Below are 10624 nucleotides of genomic sequence, written 5' to 3'. Positions count from 1 at the left end.
CTGGAGATGTGAACCCATAAAACACAGAATGATCGACCTTACTGCGGGTTAAGCCAAAAGCCTGAACGACAGAACTGAAAAGCTTGAACCATGCCCGAGGAGATTGCTTGAGGCCATATGAGGACTTACGAAGGTGGTTGCTCCATGTAAACCTCTTCTTGTAAATCACCATGAAGAAAAACATTTTTAATCTCTAGTTGAAGGAGTGGCCAGTGACGAACAACAACGAGAGCAAGAAACATGCGAACAGAAGCCATCTTAGCGACATGAGAGAATGTGTCACTATAGTCAAGACTAAGATCTGAGTAAAACCTTTGGCGACTAAGCGCGCCTTGAGATGGTCAACATGGCCATTAGGTCCAACCTTGACAGTAAAGACCCACCGACAACCAATAATAGACTTCTCTGGAGGAGTAGGAATAAGATCCCAATTGCCATTGGAATGAAGAGCAGTCATCTCATCAAGCATCGCTTGGCGCCACCCTGGATAGGAAAGTGTTTCACCTGTGGTCTTAGGAATAGAAACATAAGAAAGACTAGAAACAAAGGTGTAACGAGGAATAAAAAGACGATCATAGCTTAAAAAGGTATAAAGAGGATAAAGGTTACGAGTAGTACGTATACATTTTCTTTGGGCAATGGGAAGAGCTTCTGATGAAGGATCCAAAGGGGAAGAGGTGATAGGATAAGGTGATGAGTCACTCAGGGTCAAGTCCACAGGATTAGGGGTGTCAAAACTGGTTGACACGACACAAATACGCCAACACGAATACAACACGAATTTTTATTTGTGTCAAAATCTTCAACACGAACACGGAGATTTGGGGGAAAATGCAAAAGAAAGTAGTTATATGCCATGCAGTCACCTAACCAGTTCAAGAGGACATCTACTCAGCAAGGGAGTACAACTAGACCTTCCACCATTCCCAGATGTACCGGGTGTGAGAGATCACATGTTGGGCCTTGTTCCATCGGCTAGGTTATTTGCTTCAATTGTGGCAAAGAGGGCCACTATGCCAGCGATTGTTCCTCACCAGTTGCTAGGACTACAACAGTTCAGGCGGCCCCTCTACAGATGGTTCCTGTTCCACTTACAGCTACACCAATCGTGCCATCGGTTACAGGCCGTGTGTACACTCTTGATCGCCAGCAGTCGAATAAAACTCCGAACCTTGTGAGAGGTACTGTTTCTACTGGTGGTTGTGACGTAGATGTGTTGTTTGATTCCGGGACCATGCACTCTTTCATTACAGACCCGATTGCTGCGGGGCTTAAGTTGCCAATTTCTATGCTTTCTCCATCTTTGCGGGTTACTGCTGTTACTGGGGAGAAATAGGACGCTTCATCTATGTACCGAGATGTGAAATTTCAGTTGGATGACCGAGATTACGTAGCTGATCTCATTTGTCTACCCATAGTCAACTTAGAAATCATTTTGGGTATGGATTGGTTGTCCAAGAATTGTATGATGATTGATTGTTGTGCAAAAAAAATGGTGATGTCTCACTGTGATTCCACTACCAGTTCTTCTCCTTATTTATCAGTGCTTCAGGCTAGGAAGGCCTTGAGAGTAGGGGCATATGGCTATGTCATGTTGGGAGGTTTGGTGAGTGGGACACAAGAGGATATTATGACATTCTTTTGGTGAGGGAATTCCTTGAGGTATTTCCTGAGGAGATTCCTGAGTTTTCTCCATAACGGGAGATAGAGTTCTCCGTTGATTTTTTACCTGGTGTGGGGTTTATTTCATTAGCTCCATACCAAATGTCTCCACTTGAGTTAGCGGAATTGAAGAAGCATATTGAGGATCTTTTCACAAAGAATTTTATTCGACCTAGGGTGTCTCCGTGGGGAGCACCGGTCATATTTGTCAAAAAGAAATATGGAAGCATGCGATTGTGCACCGATTATAGGTAGATGAACAAGGTGACAATCAAAAACAAGTATTCCCTTCCACATATAGATGATCTTTTGGATCAGCTCAGGGGTGCTTGCGTGTACTCAAAGATTGATCTTCGGTCTGGATATCATCAAATCCGGGTTAAGCCGGAGGATATTCCTAAGACTGCGTTTCGTTCGAGATACGATTATTAGGAGTAGTTAGCTTTAACCACCTCAAAGTTGAATTGGTTTAACAACCCAGTCTTCATGGTCGAAAAGAAGAGGTGAGAAGGTGAAAGGGAGAAGATGGGTTTTGTAGTTATAGTGGGAATGAAACAAGAGATTTTGGTAGATAAAGATGATGATAATACGAAGGTGAGGAAGAGATGAATTTTTCGGCTAGTAGAGTGAATAGGCAGGAGCTGTCTTCTTTCTTTATATTTCATTCATTTGGGATTTTTGTTTTATTTATTGTTTTCAGATTTTATCATTTTTTTTAAGAGTGCGGGTCTTACACACATTAAGGGTGAAACTTGTAATAACTTATAACGATATATCAATCATGTGAAAAATCAGTTTCAAACTTTTGTGAAAATTATTAGAAGTAATCATGGACCATAATTTGGCATGCATAAAAGCAAATTGATAATTATATATATGAGTAGGGTTATATTGACAAATTTTTTTTTTACAAATTTACAAATTACATTATGTCTCACCGTTGATACTCTACTCTAGAGTGTATTACCGGTAAGACATAATATAATTTGTAAAAGTTTGTAAACAAAATTTTTGTAAATATAACTTTTTTCTATATATATAATAATTTATTTTCAATGAAAACTTTGATAAAATCACAATGCTTTGACCAAGTTCATGACTTTAATATATCCAAATATACGGCTTCAAACAACCGTAATGAAACTTACAATAATAAATAACACCTTTAAACAATGGGAAAAATGTTTATCTTTTTAAATGATATAATTTGTGTCATTTCACTCTCACAAAGAGGTGGGGTTCACATCTTTTTTTTTGGCAACTCTCTTTCCTTTATCTATATTTTTCTCTCTCTTAAAATAACACAAATTTACGTCCTTTAGAATGACATACACTTTTCCCTCAAACAATCAAAACATGCAAGAACAAAGGATATCCCTAAAGTAACTAAATCTGCAAACTATGAAACAACACTGGGTTCAAGCTTATTCCACACAGAAGACTTGTCTTGACAAGAGATCTACTAACTTAAATATTGATACGAGGGGAATATGATCGCCAAAGTCTGAAAATTAACAAAAGAAAGTGTGTTAGTCTCCCAAACTTGGTAAAAGAAATGAAATTATGATTGACTTGCTCCAAAAAAAATAAATCTAAATTCTTATTTAAAGAAAGAATAATAACATTAATATATTCCAAGCATTTGAAATAATAAAAATAAAATATCAAGTTCGTATAAATAAAAATCAAGATCAGCTTATAAGAAAAACATTTAACAAAGTCTTAATTTTTATTTTATTTAATACATACACTATTGCGCAACATATCTTACATTCGTTTAGGTAATAAGTCATAAAAGCACTTAACCATTCAATTTCGAAATAATATTTTTAGGATCCATTTACTCAAAGAGATTAAACATAGATACCATTTTAGATTTCTAATTAATTCATTTCTCAAATGAGTTTCTAATACCATTTTAGAGATGTTACTTTGCACCACTAGGGATAGCCTAGTAGTGTTGGGTGTGTTTAGGGTGTATTAAGTGTGCGGTTCGATTCCCTGTAATGTCCAAAAAAGAGATGTTACTTTAAACATAGAACACACTGTCATTCCAGATAAATAAATAATAATTTCTGAAATTACAACAAGTAACTACGTCTGTTTTTGGAAGCCCAAATATAAAATTCGGGGATAACATACTGCAAAAGCATACAAGAACCCAAATGAAAAGTAATAAAATATTGCGAGAAAAAGAACAAAAAAAAAACCTAAGAAGTATATAAACTTTCACTTGAAAATCACGGTCTTAACATTGATTAAAAAAAAAATTCAGTTTTATAATGTTTTTTAGAAATAAATTGAGATTGAGAATAGGTGCATGTAAGGGTAGAAAATAGAAGATTTAGGTTGGGTATTCTTCACCCAGACGTACAATTCACTCACTTTAAAACATACTAATAGCACACAGAATAGAAGGCTCGTAGAAAAAAAGCCAATACATAAATGGAGGAAAACAACTAATTCAGAGATTGAGTACAAACCCGAATCGGATTAGTTGCGAAGCAATGAACCGATTGGAATATTTCTAAAAAAAAAAAAGAGATTGAGTACAAACGAGAGATAATAGAATATTGGAGGATCAACTTACCAATTAGGAGACGAAAAGATCTAGAAAATAAATGTTTGTTTTCCGAAATCTAATAGCAAGTAAAAACATTTGTTTAATTTATATGCAGTGCCACTATAAATGAGCTTGTACTCTCATACCCACTAAAAATTTTATTCAATCATTAGAATGGTAATAAATAATGATATGTTAAAATATTAGTAAATGTAAGTGCAAAATAAAATATTTTATTAAAATATGAACTTTATAAACAACATATTCAAGATCATGGAATTACAATAAAAATTTTATTATGTAAGTTTGTCTTACGTTAAAAGATAGTTTTATTTTTTATTTTTTTGGATAAATTTATTTTTTATTTTTTTGGATAAAAAAAGATAGTTTTATTTGAAGTTAAATGTTTTAATCCCCTCCAAAAAAAAAAAAAAAAAAAAAACACACACACACACTTTGAAGGTAGTATTTTTTTGTGTTTTTTGTTGTGTCCATATATACACTACTATTTAATGTGGAAAACAAAGGCAAGTACATGTGAGAAGGCTAAAATATTATTACCAGCTAGCCTTCGAGCCACCTCTTGTATTTGGCAACTTTCACAGCTATCATGACATAAATATTGTCAGTTAAATTGTTTCAATAACCTGAAATAAGCATGTCGCAAAGAACGGCTGACCAAAATTGAGCCGAAAATTCCCCAAAAGCCTATAACAAATCCAAATGCCATGCTCACATAAAATCCACGACTAACAAGCAAATCCTCATCCTCATCCTCAGATTTAACAATTGGTTCCTTCGGTGGCTCCGCTTCAATATTACACAACTTGTCAAGTGGCTTCCCACAAAGATCAAGATTATCTTCATAACTTGAGGCATCAAAGCTCTGTAATTGTGTGCTGATCGGAATTTCCCCAGATAGATGGTTATGAGACAAATCTAACATGGTAAGCCGATCAATTCGAGCAAGACTAGAAGGGATTGAACCTGAAATTTGGTTTCTTGACAAATCAAGGAATTCAAGTGATGTTAGCCTTCCAATATTTGAAGGAATTTCCCCTGTCAAATTGTTCCCTGACAAATTCAGTGAAACCAAATCAAACAAATTCACTATTTCTATTGGAATTTCTTCTGAAAAGTGATTGCTCGAGAGATCAATGCTTTTTAAAAGAAATGACCCATTATTCTTGAACATTTGTTCCGAACCTTTCCACGTCAAGATTGCATTCAAGGAGTATGGCATAGAGTTAAACTCATGATTAGTTTCAATATTATAATACAGATAATGTCCTGAGGAAGTCTTCTGAGCCATTGAAGTAAAATTTTTGAAGCATTTGGGAATTTGTCCAGATAAGTTGTTCAATGAGAGATCTAAGAGCTGAATGCTTTTTAGATAACAAAGTTGCAATGGTAAACTTCCACAAAAGTGATTCCTTCTTAAGCTTAAAATTTGCAACTCTTGAAATTTGCTCCCAATCCAAGAAGGAATAGGCCTTGACAATCTATTTTCCGCCACATCTAGCATTACTAACTTTGTGCAACTCCTCAAGGAGAAAGGGATCCCCTCTGTTAAGCTATTGTTTCTCAATAGCAATGCTTCAAGTTCAAGAAGTGATCCCATTGAACTAGGAATCTTTCCTGAAAAATTATTGTGACTCAAATCTAGATGTACTAATGACTTGAAATAGCTCCAACAATGCGGAATTTTTCCGGATAACTGATTGCTTGAAAGGTCTAATTGGGCTAAAGTTTCAGTTGAACCATTATTAGCACATAAAAACCAACGAGAATCTGAGAATTTATTTTCGGACAAATCAAGAGATACAGAATCTCGTAGAAATGGTGGAATAGGACCTTCAAATTGATTTGACGCAAGATTTAAAGAACTTGGAGTATTGTTTACTGGAACATTTGGAATTACACCTTTGAGATTGTTGTATGAAATATTCATGGTTGCTAGGTCCGGTGATGCAATCTTAGCCCAAAACCACTCTGGAACAACATCTGATATTCCACAATTAGAAATATCAAGATTTGCGATGTAATTTTGTGTCTGCAACCATTTGGGAAATGTTGGACCTAACTTGCAAGATCTCAACCATATTTCTCTTAGTTGAAAAGATGGCACCCAATTTTGGCTAAATGCCACAACCAATGAGTTGTCAGATAACGTCAAGGACATTAACTTAGACATATTGGCAAAATGAGATTCAGTGATCACCCCTTCCAAAGCATTTGAATGTATATCCAGTGTTTCAAGGTCAATCGGAAATCGAATATCTTCACGAATCTTCCCATTCAGCCTATTTTCATCAAGATATAATTCTTTTAAAGATGAAAATATCGAGAAATTAGGAAGTGTGCCATTGATTTGATTCGTGCTTAGACCCAATTTTTGCAGTGAGTATCTAGCACATCCAGACAATTGATGGATTATCATTGGAAGCTCTTCACTCAAATTGTTAATGGACAGGTCCAATGAGCTCAAAGAACATGCATTCCCGAATGATTTTGGAACTCCGCCTTCTAATGAGTTTGAACTGATTGACAAAGACTCCAACTGAGATGGCAATATGCTCCCTTCAGGTATCTTTCCACTTAATCGATTACTAGAAAGATCCAATGTTTTCAAAGATGAGAATATTGAAAGGTCCGGTAACAAACCAGTGATTTGATTATATCCCAGATTCAACTCTTGTAGTGAGTACACAACACAACCACTAGACAAGTTATGAAGAATTGACGGAAGGTCTTCAGTGAAATTATTTTCAGACAGGTCTAAAGAACGTAAGGTGCATATATTCATGAAGGATTTCACAACCCCACCCTTGAGACTATTGCCGGAGAGGTCAAGTTTCTCAAGAGAATTCATTGCTATGCCAAAATGATTTGATGGGGAATCCTCCAAGAGGTTTTCACTAAGGTCAAGCTCAACAAGGTTGGAGCTGATATTTGACACCCACTGGAATATAATGGATGACGTGAAGGTGTTCTGAGAGAGATCAATGACGGAAAGGGAAGAAGAAGAGTTGAATCTGGAAGGACTCGGTGAATGGATAAAATGATCAGAAAGGCCACATTTAATCAAATTTAGTTCTCTTAGTTTTGGTAGCTTACCAATCATTTGCATCCAACTATAAGAACTATTAAGATTAGATATTCCAACCAAGTGAAGATGGATTAAAGAAGTGAGATTAGACAGCCACTGACCTCTGGCGTGATTACCATCGTCAATTTTGAGAGAACTACCATATCCTCCAAGATAAATCTTCTGCAAGTTTGAAAGGTTCCAAAGCTGAGATGGTATTTTTCCTTCTAAATAATTGCCAATGAGATCAAGATATTGCAACTTGGAGAGATTTCCGAGTTGATAAGGGATTGAACCCTCCAAGGTATTTCCGCCAAGATTTAAGTATTTCAAATGTGAAAGAAATCCCAATTGACTTGGAATGTTTCCTCCAAAATCACAAAATGACAGATCAAGGTATCTCAAGTTGGTCAGAGAACCAAAGAAATTTGGGATATGGCTGTCTTTAAAAGAATTCGAACTGAGGTTCAAATACTTTAATTGTTGCAACTCCATCAACGACTTGTGGATCTTACCGCTGATATAAAGTTGTGAGACTGATTCATCGAACTCTCCATTGAAGATATCATGAGACTCTCTCCATGAAGATCGAGCATTAAGATATGGCCAGTAAGCTTGCTACAACGAATTCCCTTCCATTGGCAACAATCTGCACTCTTCCATGATGACATCATGCCATACTTATCCACAAGCCCACCCTTGAACTGAAGTAGTGCTTCCCTCTCCCTTTCTACGCACCTAACCACTTTCGAAGGAACAAGGTCAACCTGAAACACCAAACACACCATAAATATATATATATGGTTTCAAGGAAATATCAAACAAACTGAATTCATCATTCATGACAAGTGATGAAATCCACAAAATCACTTTGTTTGCAACTTACCTCTTTCGCAAAAAAAAGGTTCACCTGCAACACCAAACACACCATAAATATGGCTTGAACGAATTTTAAACAAACTGGATTCATCATTAACATTGTTCTCATAACAAGTGATGAAATATTAGATTGATACTGGTTAGGATTTGCGTTGCCACTAGCCATATATATATATAAAAAGAAGAACGTGACTATGACGATTGACGACTTAGAAAGGTCTATAGTAAAAAAAACAAAAAACAAAATTGACTTGTAAAAGTTTCTAGTTTCTTCATATATATAATTGCTGTTGATATCAAGATATTCTGATTTCCATATTTCCACATTGTTATGAGATTGAAGAAAATCTTAGGGACTCCTGCGTACTGAACACTAAATACATCATTTAGTAAAGTAAAAGATGTCACTCACCTAGTTATATTTATTTTTCAACTTTTTTTAATAAAGGAATATATTACAAAAGTACTGAACATTTAATAAAGGAATAATTACAAAGTACTAAATATATAGGAAAAAATGTCTGTCATTTTAAAGAATGTAAAGTTGTGTCATTTTAAGTGAGAGAAAGAGATAGATAAAGGAGGAGAGAGTGGACAAAAAAAAAAATAAAGATGTGGATCCCACCTTGTTGTGAGAGTGAAATGACACAAGTTGTGTCATTTAAAAGGATAAATAATTTTCTCATATATATATATATATATATATATATATATATATATATATATACCTAAAAATATAGTCTAAAATTAAAAAAAAAAAAAAAAAGTAACGGGTAAATAATATTGTTATGATACCATAAAAAATATAAAATTGTAGCTGCTTGCCAAACAATGGGGGATTGGCTCAAGAATAATAAAAGAAAGATCCATTTGTTTAAAAGCGATTACATTTAAAATTTTGAATGTTAACCTTTTTTGTGAATTTTATTTTTAGGGATGTTCTATCCATTCTGTAAAATCATTAAAAGAGATACGACATATGATTATTCTTCATATCTTTATAATAAACCCAAACTTCTCTTATTTAATGCTAGTGCTCAAAAATTTTATATTAGATTAATTAATAAGTAAAATAGGGCTAAAATGGATATTTAGTTCAATTACTAACTGTGTTAAAGATATACTTAAATGGAATAAAATTACATGAGATAATTGATAAGAAAAAATATATAAGAATATAAGTGATAAAAAAAATAAACCACAAGGAATTTATGAACTTTTCCCTTAAGGTGGTGTTTGGTTGGGAGCTTTTCAGCGGATATCTATCTTTATCAAGTATGGCTTTTAGAAACACCATGTTTGTTTCAACGTTTTTCACCAAAAACCCATCTATCCAATTTGTCTAGATTTATGAGAAACATAGATATCCGCACTGTTTAGAAACCCAATTTGAAGGTGGGATTTTTCGGAAAACCGATTATCTGGCTTTTAATGCACTGTTGATTTCATAAAGTTACCTAATTTTCCCAGTAAAGTTTTTCCCCACCAAACAACTTTTTTTTACATTTTTCTACCTATCTCACTTTATCTATCTTTCCAATTATTTCTCTATCTATCTCATTTCCCTACTATTCCAAAAAAATTTCCTGAACCAAACACCCCCTAAAAGATTTTAGATGAGGATAGACATGAAGCACATTAAGATTTTGTCAATTAATTCGTGTTTCAAATTTAACCATTCTTTTTTAATGAACTTAAAGGTGTGCATGATAACCTTTCCGAATCAATTTTTTTTTAACTTCTATTCCCGGGAACAGAAATAAATAAAAAAGGTGTTTGGTAAAATCGGTTTATTTTTTTGTTTCCGGCATAAACCGGTTTAACTTTTGTGTTGGAAAACAGAAAAAAGAATCAAAAAAATTCTACTTGTTTTGTTCTCGGGCACAAAATGAGAAACACTTATTTCTCTCAATTAGAGTGTGCATGACAATCTTCCCGGAATCAATTCTTTTTTAATTACTGGTCCCGGGAACAGAAATGGATAGGAAACTGGTTTGATAAAATCGGTTTATTTTTTTGTTCCCGAGATGAACCAATTTAATTTTTGTGCTGGGGAACAGAAAAAAAAAATCAAAAAATTTCTGTTTTTTTGTTCCCGGACACAAAATGAGAAACACTTATCTCACTTAATCACTCTCCACCTCTACCATCATCACCACCACCACCATCAGCCTGACACGACTGCCGCCACCATTACCACCACCTCCACCCATTACTACCAGCATGCCACTGTCACCACAACTACCACAGCCGCTGCCACCACCGTCACCACTACCGCCATCAACCACCACCACCATCATCGCAACCACTGCCGTCACCACCACCATCGCCATCACACGCCACTGCCACCACCCCCATCGTCATCACTACCACCATCACGACGCCACTATTACCATCACCACCAATGTCACCAACCACCACTACCATTGCCG

At 35.1% G+C, this 10624-nt stretch overlaps 2 protein-coding genes across 4 annotated transcripts; one reads left to right on the top strand and one right to left on the bottom strand.

Annotated features, from left to right (window-relative positions):
* Positions 1–638: 638 nt before the first annotated feature.
* On the top strand, positions 639–1336 carry LOC133302838 (uncharacterized). Its single transcript, XM_061502659.1, has 2 exons — positions 639–677; positions 980–1336. The coding sequence occupies exons 1-2, from the start codon at positions 639–641 to the stop codon at positions 1334–1336; spliced, it is 396 nt and encodes a 131-aa protein (XP_061358643.1).
* Positions 1337–2828: 1492 nt separating this feature from the next.
* On the bottom strand, positions 2829–8328 carry LOC133302844 (receptor-like protein EIX2). 3 transcript variants are annotated; one of them, XR_009750392.1, is made up of 4 exons: positions 8200–8322; positions 7829–8080; positions 4787–7496; positions 2829–3166 (listed from the first exon to the last, which is right to left on the bottom strand). XR_009750392.1 is itself a non-coding variant. In XM_061502663.1 (3 exons), exons 1-3 carry the CDS (start codon positions 8299–8301, stop codon positions 4851–4853), a joined length of 3000 nt encoding a protein of 999 aa, XP_061358647.1. In that variant the 5' UTR covers positions 8302–8322; the 3' UTR covers positions 4652–4850. The 3 variants fall into 3 exon arrangements, 1 of the variants encoding a protein (XP_061358647.1); XR_009750393.1 differs by having other exon boundaries at positions 4787–8080; positions 8200–8328; XM_061502663.1 differs by lacking the exon at positions 2829–3166 and having other exon boundaries at positions 4652–7496.
* Positions 8329–10624: the final 2296 nt, after the last annotated feature.

Source organism: Gastrolobium bilobum, unplaced genomic scaffold (genome assembly GCF_033153095.1).
Source record: "Gastrolobium bilobum isolate Gb01-03AN ecotype WA unplaced genomic scaffold, APGP_CSIRO_Gbil_v1 utg23253, whole genome shotgun sequence".
In the NCBI taxonomy this organism is placed as follows: domain Eukaryota; kingdom Viridiplantae; phylum Streptophyta; class Magnoliopsida; order Fabales; family Fabaceae; genus Gastrolobium; species Gastrolobium bilobum.
Note: the sequence above shows the minus strand (reverse complement) of the source record. Positions and strands in the feature narration are given on the sequence as shown.

What these genes read in the sequence shown, in the direction of transcription:
- LOC133302838 (XM_061502659.1), top strand. Translation starts at nt 639, where the DNA reads ATGGGAAGAGCTTCTGATGAAGGATCCAAAGGGGAAGAG. An exon ending in AAGGATCCAAAGGGGAAGAG is followed by an intron (nt 678 to 979) that starts GTGATAGGATAA and finishes TCCATCGGCTAG; the next exon opens with GTTATTTGCTTCAATTGTGG.
- LOC133302844 (XM_061502663.1), bottom strand. Translation starts at nt 8,301, where the DNA reads ATGAGAACAATGTTAATGATGAATCCAGTTTGTTTAAAATTCGTTCAA. An exon ending in ACCTTTTTTTTGCGAAAGAG is followed by an intron (nt 8,081 to 8,199) that starts GTAAGTTGCAAA and finishes TTGGTGTTTCAG; the next exon opens with GTTGACCTTGTTCCTTCGAA. An exon ending in CTCACAACTTTATATCAGCG is followed by an intron (nt 7,497 to 7,828) that starts GTAAGATCCACA and finishes TCAAACTTGCAG; the next exon opens with AAGATTTATCTTGGAGGATA.